The sequence below is a fragment of the Acipenser ruthenus genome, chromosome 7 (genome assembly GCF_902713425.1).
Source record: "Acipenser ruthenus chromosome 7, fAciRut3.2 maternal haplotype, whole genome shotgun sequence".
Lineage (NCBI taxonomy): Eukaryota > Metazoa > Chordata > Actinopteri > Acipenseriformes > Acipenseridae > Acipenser > Acipenser ruthenus.
In genome coordinates, this window is record NC_081195.1 from 68,905,569 (window position 1) to 68,929,233 (window position 23,665).

Below are 23,665 nucleotides of genomic sequence, written 5' to 3' on the forward strand. Positions count from 1 at the left end.
TCCCATTTAAAGACAGCCTTCCAGTGCCCAGGGTACTTAAACCAGAGACACAGGTTAGACAGCCTGAGTCGAGAGTGGAGGAGCACAGACAGTTAAGAAACACTCGGCCTTGCAGAGTGGAACTCGAATCCGGGCTCCTCGGAAAGCACTCTGGGCCTGTCTTACTGTTTACCCCGTTAAGCGGGGTGTCATTCAAACAGGGCTTTCTTATGTAAAATTCCCAGTTTTGTGCAGTTTAAATCAGATTCCAGCTACCTGTGAATCCGAAGTCAAGTGTCAAGAGTAAGAGGTCGGGAACAAGTGGATTAGAGCAGAGTCTCTGAAGGCTCTGTGTTTCTCTCTGTGTCAGTGTGTGTGTGCATCTGTGTGTGTGTGCGTGTGTGTGTGCGTCTATGTGTCTGTGTGCGTGTGTGTGTGCGTCTCTGTGTCTGTGTGTGTGTGTGCGTCTGTGTGTCTGTGTGTGTGTGTGTGTGCGTCTGTGTGTGTGTGTGTGTGTGTGTGCGTGCGTGTGCGTGTTACAGTCAAATAGGCCCCAAGCTGCATTCTTCCACAACTTACCTGTGTGTCCACCAGAGAGTCAAGAACAGAGAGGAGACAGAGAGAGGAGAGAGAAAGAGAAAGCATTAACAGGAGCAGTATATAAGAAAGTGTGTTTCATGTAATATCGGGCTCTTTAACTTTTGAGTTGTTTGAAGAATGTCTTTTTAAAGTCTGTATTTCTGAATTAAACAATCTGACATTCAAACTAGATTGCTGGTAAAAAAAAGTAAACAACAGTCCAGAAATGTGTATCAAAGCACTGTGATCAGAGCCTCCGTCTGTCTGTCTGTCTAATGTGTATCAAAGCACTGTGAACAGAGCCTCCGTCTGTCTGTCCGTCCGTCTGTCTAATGTGTATCAAAGCACTGTGAACAGAGCCTCCGTCTGTCTGTCCGTCCGTCTGTCTAATGTGTATCAAAGCACTGTGAACAGAGCCTCCGTCTGTCTGTCCGTCCGTCTGTCTAATGTGTATCAAAGCACTGTGAACAGAGCCTCCGTCTGTCTGTCTGTCTGTCTAATGTGTATCAAAGCACTGTGAACAGAGCCTCCGTCTGTCTATCTGTCCGTCTGTCTAATGTGTATCAAAGCACTGTGAACAGAGCCTCCGTCTGTCTGTCTGTCTGTCTAATGTGTATCAAAGCACTGTGAACAGAGCCTCTGTCTGTCTGTCCGTCTGTCTAATGTGTATCAAAGCACTGTGAACAGAGCCCCCGTCTGTCTGTCCGTCTGTCTAATGTACATTACATTCCTCTCTCTGTGACTGCAGAGATTGCTGGTGGAAAAATACATTTTTCATTTACAAGTCAGCCTCCTCTCATAGAGTATTTAAAAATTATTCTTTATTTCAAATTATTCTTTATTCTTGTTCTGTAGTGTATAATTTCCTCTTAGTAACCTGCCAGAAACTATTTATACAGGAAGTCACATGAGGAGGTAGCTTTGATTATGTTAACAGTTTGCAAAAACTTCCACGCAAAAGTAAAAGTTACATTATAGCCACTGAAGTTTCAGTCTGTGATCCAGTCACAGACTAATACTGTTATATTGGAAAAGCTCTACCCGACACACAACAGCACAGCCTGACAATACAAACTCTGGCTACAGTACACTGAGACACACAAAGTGACATTACAAAGCACTGACCACAACTTTGACACAGACACACGCACATGAACATGCACGCAGGCACGCATGCACAGACACACGCACGCACAGACACAAGCACATGAACACTCACACACGCACACACAAACACATGACGCATGCAGACATATGCACATGAATACACACACATGCAGACACACGCACATGAACACGCACGCATGCATGCACAGACACACGTACATGGACACGCACGCATAGACACACGCACATGAACACGCACGCATGCAGACACACTCACATGAACACGCACGCATAGACACACGCACATGAACATGCACGCATGCACAAACACGCATGCACGCATGCAGACACGTGCACATGAATACGCACGCATGCAGACACACGCACATTAACACGCACGCACGCACAGACACACGCACACACACAAGCTCTTTCACAAACTACTTGTCCGAGGAACTGATTCCAAACCCCTCTATATGCATCCTGCTTTTAAAGCTGTTTTCCTGGAATCGGGGTGGGAGGTTGACTCTGAGTCAATTGCACACAGGTTCAGAAGTATTCATCCCTCCCAACCTCTGCTGAGTTTGACGTATTTGTTTTCAAAAGAATCAAATCAAGAGGATTGATTTCCTGTGCATGTAAATGCTATGAAGTGACTTTTCTGGCTTGTTTAATGTTTACACTTTTGGAAAAACATGAGAGCTGTGATTAGCCTTGATTGCCACCCCTAGACAGAGATAATGTACAGCTCAGGGTTGCGAGCAGTATACATTTAATCTAATTCATTGTGCGTGGCTGCCTTAGGGGTGAGCTGAACTCAATTACATAAGAGACCGGCCAAATCAAACAAATGGGACTCAAGTTTCATGTGTTATATTGGTGCTTGGAAGTAAATGAGAAGCAGATAAACATGATTATAATCATTTATCATGGCAGGAAAGGATACTGCGGGCCCCAGTCACACAACTATCCCACACTCCAATCAAGTGTGTTTATAAAGCCTGCAGTGCATAAGGGCACCAGACCCTCACTGAACACCAGAGCCACTCATGCTGTCAAGTTCAGAACACTGACAGCTAGAAGAAAAAATGAATTACAAAGATGAATACTGAAAACAAACAAATAATAATAATAATAATAATAATAATAATAATAATAATAATAATAATAATAATAATAATAATAATAATACAAACAAAACGGGCTACTGCTTAAAGCCGAGCTGTCTTGGTTGAACATTGGCGTGGAAGAAATAAAAAGCATGACTTACCAAGAGGCACTTTATACCCAAACCCAACCCAATAAAGTCTTCCTGTCCCCCTGTTCACTTTATACCCAAACCCAACCCAATAAAGTCTTCCTGTCCCCCTGTTCACTTTATACCCAAACCCAACCCAATAAAGTCTTCCTGTCCCCTGTTCACTTTATACCCAAACCCAACCCAATAAAGTCTTCCTGCCCCCTGTTCACTTTATACACAAACCCAACCCAATAAAGTCTTCCTGTCCCCCTGTTCACTTTATACCCAAACCCAACCCAATAAAGTCTTCCTGTCCCCCTGTTCACTTTATACAGAAACCCAACCCAATAAAGTCTTCCTGTCCCCCTGTTCACTTTATACACAAACCCAACCCAATAAAGTCTTCCTGCCCCCCTGTTCACTTTATACCCAAACCCAACCCAATAAAGTCTTCCTGTCCCCCCGTTCACTTTATACCCAAACCCAACCCAATAAAGTCTTCCTGTCCCCCTGTTCACTTTATACCCAAACCCAACCCAATAAAGTCTTCCTGCCCCCCTGTTCACTTTATACCCAAACCCAACCCAATAAAGTCTTCCTGTCCCCCTGTTCACTTTATACCCAAACCCAACCCAATAAAGTCTTCCTGTCCCCCTGTTCACTTTATACCCAAACCCAACCCAATAAAGTCTTCCTGCCCCCCTGTTCACTTTATACCCAAACCCAACCCAATAAAGTCTTCCTGTCCCCCTGTTCACTTTATACCCAAACCCAACCCAATAAAGTCTTCCTGTCCCCCTGTTCACTTTATACCCAAACCCAACCCAATAAAGTCTTCCTGTCCCCTGTTCACTTTATACCCAAACCCAACCCAATAAAGTCTTCCTGCCCCCTGTTCACTTTATACACAAACCCAACCCAATAAAGTCTTCCTGTCCCCCTGTTCACTTTATACCCAAACCCAACCCAATAAAGTCTTCCTGTCCCCCTGTTCACTTTATACAGAAACCCAACCCAATAAAGTCTTCCTGTCCCCCTGTTCACTTTATACACAAACCCAACCCAATAAAGTCTTCCTGCCCCCCTGTTCACTTTATACCCAAACCCAACCCAATAAAGTCTTCCTGTCCCCCCGTTCACTTTATACCCAAACCCAACCCAATAAAGTCTTCCTGTCCCCCTGTTCACTTTATACCCAAACCCAACCCAATAAAGTCTTCCTGCCCCCCTGTTCACTTTATACCCAAACCCAACCCAATAAAGTCTTCCTGTCCCCCTGTTCACTTTATACCCAAACCCAACCCAATAAAGTCTTCCTGTCCCCCTGTTCACTTTATACCCAAACCCAACCCAATAAAGTCTTCCTGTCCCCTGTTCACTTTATACCCAAACCCAACCCAATAAAGTCTTCCTGCCCCCTGTTCACTTTATACCCAAACCCAACCCAATAAAGTCTTCCTGTCCCCCTGTTCACTTTATACCCAAACCCAACCCAATAAAGTCTTCCTGCCCCCCTGTTCACTTTATACCCAAACCCAACCCAATAAAGTCTTCCTGTCCCCCTGTTCACTTTATACCCAAACCCAACCCAATAAAGTCTTCCTGTCCCCCTGTTCACTTTATACCCAAACCCAACCCAATAAAGTCTTCCTGTCCCCTGTTCACTTTATACCCAAACCCAACCCAATAAAGTCTTCCTGCCCCCCTGTTCACTTTATACACAAACCCAACCCAATAAAGTCTTCCTGTCCCCCTGTTCACTTTATACCCAAACCCAACCCAATAAAGTCTTCCTGTCCCCCTGTTCACTTTATACAGAAACCCAACCCAATAAAGTCTTCCTGTCCCCCTGTTCACTTTATACACAAACCCAACCCAATAAAGTCTTCCTGCCCCCCTGTTCACTTTATACCCAAACCCAACCCAATAAAGTCTTCCTGTCCCCCCGTTCACTTTATACCCAAACCCAACCCAATAAAGTCTTCCTGTCCCCCTGTTCACTTCATACCCAAACCCAACCCAATAAAGTCTTCCTGCCCCCTGTTCACTTTATACCCAAACCCAACCCAATAAAGTCTTCCTGCCCCCTGTTCACTTTATACCCAAACCCAACCCAATAAAGTCTTCCTGTCCCCCTGTTCACTTTATACCCAAACCCAACCCAATAAAGTCTTCCTGCCCCCCTGTTCACTTTATACCCAAACCCAACCCAATAAAGTCTTCCTGTCCCCCTGTTCACTTTATACCCAAACCCAACCCAATAAAGTCTTCCTGTCCCCCTGTTCACTTTATACCCAAACCCAACCCAATAAAGTCTTCCTGTCCCCTGTTCACTTTATACCCAAACCCAACCCAATAAAGTCTTCCTGCCCCCTGTTCACTTTATACCCAAACCCAACCCAATAAAGTCTTCCTGTCCCCCTGTTCACTTTATACAGAAACCCAACCCAATAAAGTCTTCCTGCCCCCTGTTCACTTTATACCCAAACCCAACCCAATAAAGTCTTCCTGCCCCCTGTTCACTTTATACCCAAACCCAACCCAATAAAGTCTTCCTGTCCCCCTGTTCACTTTATACCCAAACCCAACCCAATAAAGTCTTCCTGCCCCCCTGTTCACTTTATACCCAAACCCAACCCAATAAAGTCTTCCTGTCCCCCTGTTCACTTTATACAGAAACCCAACCCAATAAAGTCTTCCTGCCCCCTGTTCACTTTATACCCAAACCCAACCCAATAAAGTCTTCCTGTCCCCCCGTTCACTTTATACCCAAACCCAACCCAATAAAGTCTTCCTGTCCCCCTGTTCACTTTATACACAAACCCAACCCAATAAAGTCTTCCTGCCCCCCTGTTCACTTTATACCCAAACCCAACCCAATAAAGTCTTCCTGTCCCCCCGTTCACTTTATACCCAAACCCAACCCAATAAAGTCTTCCTGTCCCCCTGTTCACTTCATACCCAAACCCAACCCAATAAAGTCTTCCTGCCCCCTGTTCATGTGCTGCATACCGAGAAACACAACACGTTCTGAATGAGAGAAGCCATTCGGCTGATCAGCGCTCATCCTGTTCTGAGCAGCTGATCGATCCCAGAACTAAGCAGGTATTGATAAGAAGTGAAGAGGGGTTTGAACTGAAGAAGCCTGGGCTGATCTGTCAAAGACTAACAAGCTTCAAACTACATCCCTGTTTTTATTGCCAGTCCCCTTACAGTGTATATTGTTTGCAATCGTTCTTTGTGGTTCTTACTGCGGTTACTAAAAAGCTGGCTCTCACTTCTATAAAGACACTCAGAAAAGCTGATCTAGCTTAAGAGCTTTGTTTTTACAGCATTGGTGTTCTGACCAAACATTGTACTATATGTCAATTCTTAATGAAATACTATATAAATACAGCAGACCATGTGAATTTGCCTTGTATGTCAATTGGCCCTTACACAGCCATGCGTTTGGTAATTACACCAACGATACATTGAAATGAAATGTGCTCTTTAATTAATTGCATGGAGGTGTACTGGACAGTGATTGTATAGAGAGTGTAATGCACAGTATAGAGAGTGTAATGCACAGTGATTGTATAGAGTGTAATGCACAGTTTAGAGAGTGTAATGCACAGTGATTGTATAGAGAGTGTAATGCACAGTGATTGTATAGAGAGTGTAATGCACAGTATAGAGAGTGTAATGCACAGTGATTGTGTACCTGGTGCAACCACTGCTCGACGAGGCCCCGGGCCTGCGCGGGTATGATCCTGCACACCAGCTCCACGCGTTCGCTCTCCGCAGACTCCATGTGCGTGATCTCGCAGCCCGCGCTGAAGCTCAGCTTGGCGATGCCCTCAAAGCACTTCTTGAGGTGGGGCTGCACACGCATGGGGTCCCGCGTCTCCGACAGGATCTCCAGCAGCTCGTCGTTCGACAGAAAGTAGAACCTGAGGGAGGGAGAGACAGACAGAGAGACAGCCATCAGCCAGGCATCCATCACAGACCCAACAAGCAGGACACAGCCGTGCACCCATCAGAGAGACCCAACAAGCAGGACACAGCGGGGCACCCATCACAGACCCAACAAGCAGGACACAGCCGTGCACCCATCAGAGAGACCCAACAAGCAGGACACAGCCGGGCACCCATCAAAGAGACCCAACAAGCAGGACACAGCCGGGCACCCATCAAAGAGACCCAACAAGCAGGACACAGCCGGGCACCCATCACAGACCCAACAAGCAGGACACAGCGGGGCACCCATCACAGACCCAACAAGCAGGACACAGCCGGGCACCCATCAGAGAGACCCAACAAGCAGGACACAGCCGGGCACCCATCACAGACCCAACAAGCAGGACACAGCCGGGCACCCATCACAGACCCAACAAGCAGGACACAGCGGGGCACCCATCACAGACCCAACAAGCAGGACACAGCCGGGCACCCATCACAGACCCAACAAGCAGGGCACAGCCGTGCACCCATCAGAGAGACCCAACAAGCAGGACACAGCCGGGCACCCATCACAGACCCAACAAGCAGGACACAGCCGGGCACCCATCACAGACCCAACAAGCAGGACACAGCGGGGCACCCATCACAGACCCAACAAGCAGGACACAGCCGGGCACCCATCACAGACCCAACAAGCAGGGCACAGCCGTGCACCCATCAGAGAGACCCAACAAGCAGGACACAGCCGGGCACCCATCACAGACCCAACAAGCAGGACACAGCCGGGCACCCATCACAGACCCAACAAGCAGGACACAGCGGGGCACCCATCACAGACCCAACAAGCAGGACACAGCGGGGCACCCATCACAGACCCAACAAGCAGGACACAGCCGTGCACCCATCAGAGAGACCCAACAAGCAGGACACAGCCGGGCACCCATCACAGACCCAACAAGCAGGACACAGCCGGGCACCCATCACAGACCCAACAAGCAGGACACAGCGGGGCACCCATCACAGACCCAACAAGCAGGACACAGCGGGGCACCCATCACAGACCCAACAAGCAGGACACAGCCGTGCACCCATCAGAGAGACCCAACAAGCAGGACACAGCCGGGCACCCATCACAGACCCAACAAGCAGGACACAGCCAGGCACCCATCAGAGAGACCCAACTAGCCGGACACAGCCAGGCACCCATCAAAGAGACCCAACTAGCAGGACACAGCCAGGCCACGTAAGCACTCAACACTGCAGGGTTTTGTAGAAATACTAAAAGTAACCCCAGAACAAAAACAAGAGATTGAGAAAGACTTTCAAGTCAAAATGTTTGTAGTTGACTTTACTGAGTTTCAATGTATTTGTCCGGCCTCCTTGTTTACTGCTGTTGTTTGCATTATTTTTTTTCTCAGTCATGCTAACTGTTTTCACAGACAGGAAGGTTATTTCTGTGCACAAAGGGACAGGAATAATAGGAATATTATTTTGGGGTAACAAAGTCATATTTTTGAACAAATGTTTAAAATGTCATTCCAGCTCGGGTGGACCGAGGGGGGCAGCTCGAACCCTTATGCAAAGATTTTTCGTCAATGAATATTGTTTTTGATGGAATGCCGCAGAAATCTTTAAAACAACACTAACAAGAAATAGTCCAGGTCATCCCCCAAATGGAGAAAAGGGTGCTGAAATGGGCATGTCTACCACCAGACCCCCTTCTCCCCATCGCATGTGGATTATCAGTGGTCGGCACAATGTCGACTGTGACGTTATTTTTTTTTAAATGTCCGTCTTGGCCACGGAAAAACAAAACGGAAGTTCTATACAATTCTGTTGCGTGTGTGTCAGATGTATTCACAGCCACGGACAATGGTAACTCTTGCCATGGACATGCGTGTCCGTGTATGGACAAGGTGCCGACCTCTGTGCTTTATACATCATCAGTCACAAAGGGAGTAAACTGCATCTCCCCAGAATTTCTTCCACTCAAGCTGGAATGACCCGTGATTGCGCCAAATGCAAAACATGCACACACAAGCCCTGTCTGCAGAGTTACAAAGGTGCTAGTTACTGAGTAACTAAAACCTTGTGCATTTACTGTGCTTCACCACACTGCTCAGTGCTTTGGCATTCTGTCACTTAACCTTTATATGGGGCAATCTTCTCATTTTCATTACTGTTATTGAGAATGCCAACAACTAATTGGGCAGTAATCAAATTAGTCAGGGCAGCAGTGTGGAGTAGTGGTTAGGGCTCTGGACTCTGGACCGAAGGGTCGTGGGTTCAATCCCCGGTGGGGGACACTGCTGTTGTACCCTTGAGCAAGGTACTTTACCTAGATTGCTCCAGTAAAAACTCAACTGTATAAATGATAATTGTATGTAAAAATAATGTGATATCTTGTAACAATTGTAAGTCGCCCTGGGTAAGGGCGTCTGCTAAGAAATAAATAATAATAATAATAATAATAATAATAATAATTGGGCAATCTAACATGGCACTGTTATTTAGAACCCACCTTTCATTTAGATCTTCAAAGCCCGCGCCATCAGCGCTGGGTAAACTCTACCCCTTTATATTTTCTCAAACATGTAAACTAAACCTCTAAGTAATCTGTGCTGGGGAGGCTGTGAAAAAAGCTTTTGAAGTGGGTACCCAGGGGCGCGGAGGGCATGTTGACATCGCTGCAGATCTGAGGAAGCCTCGGATCAGTGATCGCTCCAGTTGGCAGCTGACACATTTTCTGCGCGTCAACGAATGAGCGCCCAGCACGTTGTAGACATGCATCTAATGTGGCAATTATGAACCTCCATTCAAACAGCCACCGTGTAACCCACGAGCCCGAATAACCAAGCAGTGTAACTGCCAATGAGATAATCATCCAAACACATTAAATCTTCATAAAGAAACTAAGGGCCACACAGTATTATTACTACAGTGCTACCCCGTTATAACACAACCTGTTATAGTGCGGAATCGGTTATAACACGGTAAGGACGTGGCTTCCATTTCTCCCACAACGCAAACGTTGGATGAACATTCCAGATATAAAGTACGAAGCTGGCAGACAGCAAAAAAACAAAAATCTTTCACTGTTGAAATGAAACTCGATGAGGTGGACAGAGTAAGAAAAGGTGAAACTCAAGCAGCAGTTTCAAAATATATAAATGTTGCAGAATCTACATTGCGTGGATGGATAAAAGACAAAGAAAAACTAAGAAGTTTTCTTGATAAGATTGACTCCAAAGAGAGCTGTTCTAGGAAAAAAATGTGCTGCGCTAAACAGTGAGACAAGCTGCTGTGTGAACGTGCTGCTGTGAGAGTGCAAGACTGCCCAGGCTAACAGGGGCCGGGAATAACCGTCCCAATAAACCGTGGATTCGAGTACCTGCACATTGTGTGTGTCTCCTTCATTCATTTTCCATCGTATGCTATAATATTAATTTAGCTTGTGGCCATTGTAAATCATTACTCCCAGGAGTAAACAAGTGCTTTAAGTCTTTGTTATCATTTGATTATATGACTTAGTTGTTTGGTTAAAGGTTGAAAAAATGTAATCACTTTCTCACCCACGTGTAATTCATGTTATTTGGTTGCCAAGTTTTCTTTTAGTTTTTTCATTACATCGTTGAAATGTATTTTTAAAAAGTTTGATCTCAGCATTGTTCATGGCATGGTTCAATCTACTAAGACCACTGTGAGATGCTTCTAGTTATTCCCCACAAGTGCTTTTTTTGCATCATCAATGCAAGACTAAAGTAAGAGAGTGGGACTAATTTGATTACTAGTCGCACCTTCAACACCTGTGCACCTGTTTCCTTTGAAAGGTGCACAGGTTAGTACTCGTGCTCCTGCTGTGAGCAGCAGGGCTTTGTTCTTTATTCTGTGTGTTTGTGGCTTACCTCGGGAAGAAGAGCCTTTTCTTCTCTAAGTAGTCGTTTAAGCCTCTCTGAATGTCGTCCAGCATCGACTCGGCCTCTCTGAGTTTACTGAGCATCTGGACCTGAGAGATAACCCGCATGGCATTGCCAGTCTGCTGAGCCTCAGCCATGACCTGCCTCCTGTGCGGAGAGGGGAGAGGGGAGAGGGGCACAGCACAGTCAGCACTACAGCACAGCACAGTCATCCTGCTCAATATTCATACAGCAGAGAGGCGCACAGCACAGCACAGTCATCCTGCTCAATATTCATACAGCAGAGAGGGGCACAGCACAGTCATCCTGCTCAATATTCATACAGCAGAGAGGGGCACAGCACAGCACAGTCATCCTGCTCAATATTCATACAGCAGAGAGGGGCACAGCACGGTCATCCTGCTCAATATTCATACAGCAGCGAGGGGCACAGCACAGTCATCCTGCTCAATATTCATACAGCAGAGAGGGGCACAGCACGGTCATCCTGCTCAATATTCATACAGCAGAGAGGGGCACAGCACAGTCATCCTGCTCAATATTCATACAGCAGAGAGGGGCACAGCACAGTCATCCTGCTCAATATTCATACAGCAGAGAGGGGCACAGCACGGTCATCCTGCTCAATATTCATACAGCAGAGAGGGGCACAGCACAGTCATCCTGCTCAATATTCATACAGCAGAGAGGGGCACAGCACAGTCATCCTGCTCAATATTCATACAGCAGAGAGGGGCACAGCACAGCACAGTCATCCTGCTCAATATTCATACAGCAGAGAGGGGCACAGCACGGTCATCCTGCTCAATATTCATACAGCAGAGAGGGGCACAGCACAGTCATCCTGCTCAATATTCATACAGCAGAGAGGGGCACAGCACAGTCATCCTGCTCAATATTCATACAGCAGAGAGGCGCACAGCACAGCACAGTCATCCTGCTCAATATTCATACAGCAGAGAGGGGCACAGCACAGTCATCCTGCTCAATATTCATACAGCAGAGAGGGGCACAGCACAGTCACCCTGCTCAATATTCATACAGCAGAGAGGGGCACAGCACGGTCATCCTGCTCAATATTCATACAGCAGAGAGGGGCACAGCACGGTCAGCCTGCTCAATATTCATACAGCAGAGAGGGGCACAGCACGGTCAGCCTGCTCAATATTCATACAGCAGAGAGGGGCACAGCACGGTCAGCCTGCTCAATATTCATACAGCAGAGAGGGGCACAGCACAGCACAGTCATCCTGCTCAATATTCATACAGCAGAGAGGGGCACAGCACGGTCATCCTGCTCAATATTCATACAGCAGAGAGGTGCACAGCACAGCACAGTCATCCTGCTCAATATTCATACAGCAGAGAGGGGCACAGCACAGTCATCCTGCTCAATATTCATACAGCAGAGAGGGGCACAGCACAGTCATCCTGCTCAATATTCATACAGCAGAGAGGGGCACAGCACAGTTATCCTGCTCAATATTCATACAGCAGAGAGGGGCACAGCACAGTCATCCTGCTCAATATTCATACAGCAGAGAGGGGCACAGCACAGTCATCCTGCTCAATATTCATACAGCAGAGAGGCGCACAGCACGGTCAGCCTGCTCAATATTCATACAGCAGAGAGGGGCACAGCACAGCACAGTCATCCTGCTCAATATTCATACAGCAGAGAGGGGCACAGCACAGCACAGTCATCCTGCTCAATATTCATACAGCAGAGAGGGGCACAGCACAGTCATCCTGCTCAATATTCATACAGCAGAGAGGGGCACAGCACGGTCAGCCTGCTCAATATTCATACAGCAGAGAGGGGCACAGCACGGTCAGCCTGCTCAATATTCATACAGCAGAGAGGGGCACAGCACAGTCATCCTGCTCAATATTCATACAGCAGAGAGGGGCACAGCACGGTCAGCCTGCTCAATATTCATACAGCAGAGAGGGGCACAGCACAGCACAGTCATCCTGCTCAATATTCATACAGCAGAGAGGGGCACAGCACAGTCATCCTGCTCAATATTCATACAGCAGAGAGGGGCACAGCGCAGCACAGTCATCCTGCTCAATATTCATACAGCAGAGAGGCGCACAGCACAGCACAGTCATCCTGCTCAATATTCATACAGCAGAGAGGGGCACAGCACAGTCAGCACCACAGCACAGCACAGTCATCCTGCTCAATATTCATACAGCAGAGAGGGGCACAGCACAGTCATCCTGCTCAATATTCATACAGCAGAGAGGGGCACAGCACAGCACAGTCATCCTGCTCAATATTCATACAGCAGAGAGGGGCACAGCACAGTCATCCTGCTCAATATTCATACAGCAGAGAGGGGCACAGCACAGCACAGTCATCCTGCTCAATATTCATACAGCAGAGAGGGGCACAGCACAGCACAGTCATCCTGCTCAATATTCATACAGCAGAGAGGGGCACAGCACAGTCATCCTGCTCAATATTCATACAGCAGAGAGGGGCACAGCACGGTCATCCTGCTCAATATTCATACAGCAGAGAGGTGCACAGCACAGCACAGTCATCCTGCTCAATATTCATACAGCAGAGAGGGGCACAGCACAGTCATCCTGCTCAATATTCATACAGCAGAGAGGGGCACAGCACAGTCATCCTGCTCAATATTCATACAGCAGAGAGGGGCACAGCACGGTCAGCCTGCTCAATATTCATACAGCAGAGAGGGGCACAGCACAGTCATCCTGCTCAATATTCATACAGCAGAGAGGGGCACAGCACAGTCATCCTGCTCAATATTCATACAGCAGAGAGGCGCACAGCACGGTCAGCCTGCTCAATATTCATACAGCAGAGAGGGGCACAGCACAGCACAGTCATCCTGCTCAATATTCATAAAGCAGAGAGGGGCACAGCACAGCACAGTCATCCTGCTCAATATTCATACAGCAGAGAGGGGCACAGCGCAGCACAGTCATCCTGCTCAATATTCATACAGCAGAGAGGCGCACAGCACAGCACAGTCATCCTGCTCAATATTCATACAGCAGAGAGGGGCACAGCACAGTCAGCACCACAGCACAGCACAGTCATCCTGCTCAATATTCATACAGCAGAGAGGGGCACAGCACAGTCATCCTGCTCAATATTCATACAGCAGAGAGGGGCACAGCACAGCACAGTCATCCTGCTCAATATTCATACAGCAGAGAGGGGCACAGCACAGTCATCCTGCTCAATATTCATACAGCAGAGAGGGGCACAGCACGGTCATCCTGCTCAATATTCATACAGCAGAGAGGTGCACAGCACAGCACAGTCATCCTGCTCAATATTCATACAGCAGAGAGGGGCACAGCACAGTCATCCTGCTCAATATTCATACAGCAGAGAGGGGCACAGCACAGTCATCCTGCTCAATATTCATACAGCAGAGAGGGGCACAGCACAGTCATCCTGCTCAATATTCATACAGCAGAGAGGGGCACAGCACAGCACAGTCATCCTGCTCAATATTCATACAGCAGAGAGGGGCACAGCACAGTCATCCTGCTCAATATTCATACAGCAGAGAGGGGCACAGCACAGCACAGTCATCCTGCTCAATATTCATACAGCAGAGAGGGGCACAGCACAGCACAGTCATCCTGCTCAATATTCATACAGCAGAGAGGGGCACAGCACAGTCATCCTGCTCAATATTCATACAGCAGAGAGGGGCACAGCACAGTCATCCTGCTCAATATTCATACAGCAGAGAGGCGCACAGCACAGCACAGTCATCCTGCTCAATATTCATACAGCAGAGAGGGGCACAGCACAGTCAGCACCACAGCACAGCACAGTCATCCTGCTCAATATTCATACATCAGAGAGGGGCACAGCACAGTCATCCTGCTCAATATTCATACAGCAGAGAGGGGCACAGCACAGCACAGTCATCCTGCTCAATATTCATACAGCAGAGAGGGGCACAGCACAGTCATTCTGCTCAATATTCATACAGCAGAGAGGCGCACAGCACGGTCAGCCTGCTCAATATTCATACAGCAGAGAGGGGCACAGCACAGTCATCCTGCTCAATATTCATACAGCAGAGAGGGGCACAGCACAGCACAGTCATCCTGCTCAATATTCATACAGCAGAGAGGGGCACAGCACAGCACAGTCATCCTGCTCAATATTCATACAGCAGAGAGGGGCACAGCACAGTCATCCTGCTCAATATTCATACAGCAGAGAGGGGCACAGCACAGTCATCCTGCTCAATATTCATACAGCAGAGAGGCGCACAGCACAGCACAGTCATCCTGCTCAATATTCATACAGCAGAGAGGGGCACAGCACAGTCATCCTGAAAGCTGTGTTTTATGGCATTGTACATTTTGATCATTCTGTAGTTCACTTGATTTGGTTCTGTTTCCTGGGAGAGAGAGTGAGAGGAGGGAAGGAACACAAGGAAGTGACTCCCAGCTAACTGATTCAAGAACAACACCCAGACGGCTCTCACACATTGTGTTAATGTGAAGAATATTCGGTTGCATTCTTAAGCAACAGAATCCTTAGTAAACTGGGAACCAGTGACTTTATTTGAAATCCTCTTAATTGACAGATTTCTGCACCTTTTCTTTCATTTCGCTTTTTTAAAGCTAGACATTTTTTTTCAGAATGTTCTGCATCATCTACCGTGTGTTAATGCCCTGCAAATGCATACAACGAGTTCCTTTCTTGTGTATGATCACCCAGTCCTATGATAGCATCCTTTGTTTTATTAAGTTTCACTGGCTCTGACTGAATGAAACATGGAGGCTCCTACTGAGAAACTGCCAAACAGAATGTGAGAATTTCAGAAGCTGAAGCTCAAAATGAAACCACAATCATTGCTGGAGACAGGTTCTGAAGCTGACGTGTTCTCCTGAAACAGCTTTCTAACTCTGAGCTTGTTTGTCTTTACTGTGGTAAAGGTACACAGTGGCTGTATTTGAAAAACTGAAGAATTGAATACACCCTGTTGTGGAAGGGGCAGCAGTGTGGAGTAGTGGTTAGGGCTCTGGACTCTTGACTGGAGGGTTGTGGGTTCAATCCCCAGTGGGGGACACTGCTGCTGTATCCATGAGCAAGGTACTTTACCTAGATTGCTCCAGTAAAAAACTCAACTGTATAAATGGGTAATTGTATGTAAAAATAATGTGATATCTTGTAACAATTGTAAGTCGCCCTGGAAAAGGGCGTCTGCTAAGAAATAAATAATAGTAATAATAATAGATACTGAATGAGTGTTCAGAAGAGTCTCCCTCTCTCTCTGTCCCTCCCCCTCGTCCCCCTCCCCCCTCCACCCTCTTCCCCCTCCCCCCCTCTCTCCTCCCCCTCTCTCTCCTCCCTCTCCCTCTCATTTCCTGCTTTATAACCTGGTAATTTTCAACAAAGGCAATGGGATGCTACGGTAAATACTCGCTGTTCTTTGTGTGAATAAAAATTAAATAAAAAATACTCTTATGCAAGTTTAATAATGCGCTTTTCGGCAGTTTCGAATGTGCCAGTACAGCTGAAAGGAATCACTTCAACAGGCTCCCCGGAGTGCCTCGGCTCTGCTGCAAGCAGACACAGTGAACACGCAGCTTCAACACAGAAACACAGAGCTGCCAGACAAGCAGACAGACAAGCAGACACAGTGAACACGCAGCTTCAACACAGAAACACAGAGCTGCCAGACAAGCAGACAGACAAGCAGACAGACAAGCAGACAGACAAGCAGACACAGTGAACACACAGCTTCAACACAGAAACACAGAGCTGCCAGACAAGCAGACAGACAAGCAGACACAGTGAACACGCAGCTTCAACACAGAAACACAGAGCTGCCAGACAAGCAGACAGACAAGCAGACACAGTGAACACGCAGCTTCAACACAGAAACACAGAGCTGCCAGACAAGCAGACAGACAAGCAGACACAGTGAACACGCAGCTTCAACACAGAAACACAGAGCTGCCAGACAAGCAGACAGACAAGCAGACACAGTGAACACGCAGCTTCAACACAGAAACACAGAGCTGCCAGACAAGCAGACAGACAAGCAGACAGACAAGCAGACACAGTGAACACGCAGCTTCAACACAGAAACACAGAGCTGCCAGACAAGCAGACAGACAAGCAGACAGACAGACAGCTCTTACCAGGTATTGTCCACAGCTTCGAAGAGCTTCCCTTCCACGGGGATCTGGTTACGGATGTCCTCCGAGCCAAAAATGGGCTCCAGGTAAAGCCAGGCCATTTGCACCCGGAGCCAGGACTCCAGGACTTCCTGCATCAGCCGCTGGGGGAGAGGGGAAAAGAGGGGGAGGAGAGGGGAGATGGGTTCCTTTAGTTATCCAGTTTAGTTTTAGCTCCTTAGAACCAGCCACGTAACAGAACTCAAAAGAGTCTCACTAATTCGGTACCTTTGCTAGTTTTATTTTCCTTATACATTTTCGATTGCACAAAGAGTATTTACCACAGAAGTGGTGTCAGAATTGTATTTTTATATATCTCTCGGTCTTTGCTTAAACAAGCAAGACAGGCATGTGCCAAGGTACCAGCCCTGAGAACCTGATCCACACACTCCCTCCCACCTGCACAGGGTTAACAGTCTGCCAATGGAAAGCAAAAGCAGAGCTGGGGTTTAGACAGATAAAATGAAAAAAGTTCAATCTAATCAAGTTACTGAACCGTAAATCAAATCAGAGGAACAAGGAGAGGGAGGGAGAGATTCTGCAGCACAAACAATAGAATCACGATTCTTATTGAGATAGTTATAGATTCACATTAGGAGTAATAAACACCCAATCTTAGAGCAGCGTACCATAGGAATCTTAAAGGATGTAACTGTACGAGCAGAACGAGAGAGAGAACGAGAAACGAGAGAGAAAGAAGGTCAAGAGTGAGAACGATACCTTATAAACAAAAAACAAGAACAAATCTGTCTCTGCTTTAAACCAACACAGCTCAGAGCAGCTGGAGCAGAAGCAAACTAAAACAATAAGAGAGAGCTTAAAAGCAGGACTAGGGAGAGTGTGAAGAAGTGGGAGTGAGAGCAGGCAGAAGCACTTTGAGAGAAACAGCTGTATGATGGACAGGGTGAGAGAGAGCGAGAGCGAGGGAGACAGAGAGAGGAGCTGAAACGTGCCGCTAGCTATTCTCCCTGCAGGGGCCCTGGATCCAAAAGGAACGTACCAGCCTGGCCTCCCAGGACAGCAGCTGCTCCTCGAAGGGGGCGATGAACGGGGAGCCCTTCATGGTGGTGGTCTTCACAACGTGATCCTCCAGCAGAACCTGCACAACATGGAGTCTGATCAGAAGACACATATCAGAGAAAGGAGCGGCAGGAGGGAGAGGAGCGGGAGGAGGGAGAGGAGCGGGAGGAGGGAGAGGAGCGGGAGGGAGGCTGAACCAAAATCATTTTGTTAACCATTATTATCTGAAATCGTTTGGGGGTCGTCTCGAGTGCAGGTGCTACAAGGCTGGCTTGCGAAGTGCTTTGAACTGGTTTGAAAAGCCCAGCTCCTTATCGAAGCTGCTGGAACTTCTCATGTCTCTTGAGCTGCCCCATTCCCGTCAAAGAGGCATCTTCTATCTCCACTCCTTCAGTTTGACCCCTCACTGCAGGTTTATTTGAGTAAGGGTTATTGTTTATCAATTTAATTTACTCCCCAGTGTGCATTGCACCTGTCAGATCAGATACAGAAATAACTGACAGAACATGCTTGTTTGGGGATTTTTAGAGAGAAATGCCAATACTGCTGTCTTTCAATTGTTTGATAATTTCAAGAAACAGTCCCTGGGATTGCAAGAGCAGGTTAAAAGTGTATAATACAGGTCGGGAGACACATTACTCCAGGAGCAGTGCATGCAGCCGCACATGGAAGGGTGATTTTAAAAGCTCTAACTTTAGAAATCCACACCTCAGAAGGTGAGAATTAGAAGCTAATGGAAGTGTACATCTGAGAGGTAGGGAGCAGGGAGCTTGTTTGAAAAGAGCAGCTGGTCATTAGAGATGAATGTAAATGTGGGTACCATTCCTGGATTTTACCGCTGTCCTGTAATAAATGTCCAGCAGGTGGTGTTAGTGTACATCATTAAAAACATATCCCTGAACAGGAGGTATTGTACTTGGTGAAACTGCAGTTTAAGCTTATTTTAATGTAATATAAATGAATGTGTACAATACACTCTGTCTCTTGCAGGTGTGTGCGCTGGATGATGGTCTATATTATATTTAATGATGTTAATTAGTTTGAAATTCTAATTGCCCAGACTTGAGGACTAGGGTTAATATTACATTAAAGGAAGGTGGGTTTCAGAACAAAAAGGGACAACTCTACATATTCATTTATTCTATTTAATCTTTGTTTAAAAGTAGAGCACGGCATACTTGCTTCATAATCAACGTTAAGCTTTATTTTAGAAGAATTTTAATAAAGCAAACCTTAAGTCAAAGATCTTTCTTTTTCACTTCAGACATAGTGGTGCTTTGAAATTCATTGTGCTCAAATTAGGCAGGCAATTACATTGAGCTCAGGATTATTGTTTGTAAACATATGATGTGAATAAAATAAATGATGTGTGGAAGTACCTTTTCACTCCTATGAGTTTCATTACATCCATCATTACCTCCTATTCACTGCATTTTTATCATTCAGCACATACAAGTAAAGCAAATTACAAGCACACCTTATTTAAACAAGTTCTTCAGATTGCTGTGGACAAATGTCAGCTGTAACGGCACTTAGAGACACAAATCAAAATGATTTCATGAAAAAACCCAGAAATGAGATCCACACCCAGTCTGGGACTACAGCGTCTCCTCTCACCACAGTGCAGCCCCGCACTGCAGTGTTGAACGAGTGGCCCCACAGTGCAGCCCAGCACTGCAGTGTTGAACGAGTGACCCCACAGTGCAGCTCAGCACTGCAGAGTTGAATGAGCGGCCCCACAGTGCAGCTCCGCACTGCAGAGTTGAACGAGCGGCCCCACAGTGCAGCTCCGCACTGCAGAGTTGAACGAGCGGCCCCACAGTGCAGCTCCGCACTGCAGAGTTGAACGAGCGGCCCCACAGTGCAGCTCCGCACTGCAGTGTTGAACGAGTGGCCCCACAGTGCAGCTCAGCACTGCAGAGTTGAACGAGCGGCCCCACAGTGCAGCTCCGCACTGCAGTGTTGAACGAGTGGCCCCACAGTGCAGCTCAGCACTGCAGAGTTGAACGAGCGGCCCCACAGTGCAGCTCCGCACTGCAGAGTTGAACGAGCGGCCCCACAGTGCAGCTCCGCACTGCAGTGTTGAACGAGTGGCCCCAAAGTGCAGCCCAGCACTGCAGTGTTAAATGATTGCAAGTGCCCTGCAGCCGTTTCCATCCTCTCTGTTACCCCAAACAGCATTTGGCTGAGAGCCTGGTCTCATTGAAAGCATGACGAGGATTCCAGTTAATTCTGTTTTCTGTCCTTTTTAATCTTTCCAGCTCATCACTTTGGAATCAGAATATGCTTGACCTGATCAGTGTGGATGGTCTGTTCAGAATGCGCTTGACCTGATCAGTGTGGATGGTCTGTTCAGAATGCGCTTGACCTAATCAGTGTGGATGGTCTGTTCAGAATGCGCTTGACCTGATCAGTGTGGATGGTCTGTTCAGAATGCGCTTGACCTGATCAGTGTGGATGGTCTGTTCAGAATGCGCTTGACCTGATCAGTGTGGATGGTCTGTTCAGAATGTGCTTGACCTGATTGGTGTGGACGGTGTGTTCAGAATGTGCTTGACCTGATTGGTGTGGACGGTGTGTTCAGAATGCGCTTGACCTGATTGGTGTGGACGGTGTGTTCAGAATGTGCTTGACCTGATCAGTGTGGATGGTCTGTTCAGAATGTGCTTGACCTGATCAGTGTGGACGGTCTGTTCAGAATGCGCTTGACCTGATCGGTTTCCGTGGGCTGTCAGCTGAGAGCTTACAGGGAAAGGGAGACGGGTACTGCAGCTGGTTTTATAGGAGATGGACAGTAACACTGCGTACACAGAGGGGTAAGCCAAGGACAACCCTGTGCATCCTGCTTTCTCAACCCAACTCTCTGATGTCATGTTGCCACAAGGCACCTTACATCCTCAATCCTTAAACTCATGAATTACTGATCTTTTTTTTTTTCTTCTTCATTGAATTGCTATAAAAAAAAGTTAATTCAAGAAAAAAAACCTCACACACACACATTATACTTTTGAGAATAAAATAAATGCCTGATATTAATTATGAATGCATATTGCTTGATGTTTACTAGGGTGATTATGGTAATAGGAAGCCAACACAAACAGAGGCTGACAGAGCCGCTTGTTTCTGGGTTGTTCTGTAGAGGAGCTGGCACTGTGTGCTCAACGCTGCCAGGCTGGCCTCCTGCGCTTTGTCTCTGTGGATCAGAGAGACGTGGCTGTGCACCGTACAATACTGAAGAACACAAGTACAAAGGAATGTGTGTGCATCAAAGAGACTTCACTGAGCAACTATTTCTACAGATATATACATATATATATATACACCCAAGTTTGCAGCATCAGCACGGTTCATTTATCTGCTACCTGAATGCGTGTGATGAGAAGTCAGAACAGCATACAACCAGGAACACAGTCAGGCAGGAACGGGACGCGGAGAAGATGCTCCATCTGGCTGCTTGAACCCTGCTCTCTGCAAACCCTAAACACCCACGCCTACATAGTACCCTTTGAAATGGGGCCGGTGTAGAGTGGATACAGCTTTATATTGTCAGATGAATCCCCCCCCACCACTCCCCCCCAAAAAAATCAAGCTTGTTTTGGTTATTCTGCACATCTGAGGAACTTGTGCTGAAGTCCACACCAGTCCTCTCAGTGCTAGTACTTTGTTACGAGAATATAATGGACAGAGGAGAATGCTGGGAGAGGAAGATTAGCAAATCAATGGCAGCCAGTGCCAGACATCAATTAAACTCATTTCGGATTTGCATGGATAATACCTCTTTTGTTCCACACTGTTTGAACTTCATGCTTCCTTAAACGCAGGAGAGAGGAAGATTAGCAGTAATTGCATGTTTGCTGCAGAGATGGCTTATTGAACGATAGACCAGCACTGCATCCAAACCCTGTTATTGAGGTTCACAAAGCTAATGCATCCTGCCAGCAATGCAAATGAACAGCAGCAGCTCTGTGCACAGAACCTCACACACACTTCTTTAAACAGTATACCAAACATGTGCATTATATATTGTTATTCATTTACATGATAAAGAGCAACACAAATATAGTGCTCTGCTGTCAAATGACTCGCACAGGACCGCATGTAAAGAAGGAAACATTTCTACCCAAATAAACTCTAATTTCGAGATTCTGTAAGGGGTTAAGTGATTGAGGTAAGACTGGATACAAGCTGCAGGAATTGTACGTGTTTTTTTCGTGATAGCTGCTAAAGTGTTTTTTTCAGTAGCAGTGTCTCTTCTGATTGATGGATTACCTGGATGTCGTCGACGGCTGCCAGCACGCTGACCCCGCAGTCTCGGTAGGGCACAAAGCTGAAGCAGACATGCTCCCAGTCTCTCTCCATGTGCTCCAGTGCCTGCTCCAGGGCATATTCCTTCCCTGCCTGGACGCTCACCTGGCTCAGCTCCTCCAGGTGCTTCTCCAGCCCCAGCTGCAGGATCTCACTGAGCGACGTGCTCTCCTGAGGAGCGATGCTGAACCCCACCTGCCAGGACACACACAGCACCATCACTCACACTGTGCACAGTCTCAGAACAGGGAGCTCTTTTATTATTATTAAAAACATCCCCACACCCTAAAAAAAAACAACTGTGGTCGCAAACAAGTCATGACAGATCAAGCCTACTGGGCGAAACTGTCACAAAATTGTATTAATTTTAGTATTACTACATATACCAACATTGAGATGTTTTATAGCTATGGATGGAATTGAAAGAAAGGAGAACACTTCCACAAATCTACATTAGTGTAAAGTCTACCAGCTCTGGATAACTCTGCTTATAAAGCATGTACAGTAGAATCCAATTAGTTGGCAATTCATTTTGATATTGAGAACTTTCCAAATCCCCAAACTTTTGGAAAAGTTACAAACTTTTGCGGACGTTGACTTTGTTTTCAGATCTAGCGATAATCTAAAGCCCTGTGGGAGAGGCAGCAGGCTTTGAATGTCAAGCTCCAAACCATTGTTGCCTCCAGCAATACTTTCCCAGTAACATAGGAAACCTACACAGGCGAGACACCCTCTGGATCTCTGTTCATGCTAATTAAGTTCATTAGAAAGAATCCAAAGCTGTTTCTTCAGCGGAGGATTCATCGCCCACAGATTTCTTTCGCTTCTCTGCTTTCATCCCCTTGTGCCGAGGGGAGAATTACAGACTTAACGAGCAATTAGCAATATTCATTATACTCTGCTAGCACAGTCACTCTGTGAAAAAAAACAACAATGCCTCAAACTGAAATTGCTATTTATTCCCTTTGTGTGAGCTGACTACTCATGCTGCAGCTTCAGCACATCGATTCAAGACATGGGCAGGGTGTGGGCTGGAGGGGTCTAACGATGTCCCTCTTCCAGCCATGCGGCCCACTGTGACGTGCAGGGCAAACGCAATGCAACTACTGGAAAGGTGTACAAGGAGCTGTTCAAATACTGTGCTTTCTCATTGCATTCTTCCATTCAAATCTGCATTTGCCTTTGCGTTGTACATTATAGCATTCTCTGCCAGTCCCACACCTGGAGCCAGAACAGCACATGCAGCTCCTAATGCATGTGTGAAAACAGAGGAACACTCTAAACCCACTCGCTGTCAGGCAGGTAAGGAGTTAATCAGAGTGACGGAAGGTTATTGTAATCTCTCCCTTCTAATTAGTATTTTGTGTTCTGAATACAC

At 46.8% G+C, this 23,665-nt stretch overlaps 1 protein-coding gene across 3 annotated transcripts in view; it reads right to left on the bottom strand.

The window, feature by feature from the left end:
- The window catches only part of LOC117415792 (dynein axonemal heavy chain 3-like), a 214,992-nt gene that overhangs the window by 89,267 nt on the left and 102,060 nt on the right, over nucleotides 1-23,665 (bottom strand). For all 3 annotated transcript variants that reach the window (XM_059027758.1, XM_059027757.1, XM_059027759.1), the window contains 5 exons: nucleotides 22,252-22,482; nucleotides 17,963-18,061; nucleotides 16,927-17,066; nucleotides 10,753-10,911; nucleotides 6,609-6,837 (listed from right to left, as the gene is read on the bottom strand). In XM_059027758.1, the coding sequence (XP_058883741.1) occupies nucleotides 6,609-6,837; nucleotides 10,753-10,911; nucleotides 16,927-17,066; nucleotides 17,963-18,061; nucleotides 22,252-22,482 (858 nt within the window). The remainder of the gene's footprint in view (nucleotides 1-6,608; nucleotides 6,838-10,752; nucleotides 10,912-16,926; nucleotides 17,067-17,962; nucleotides 18,062-22,251; nucleotides 22,483-23,665) is intronic.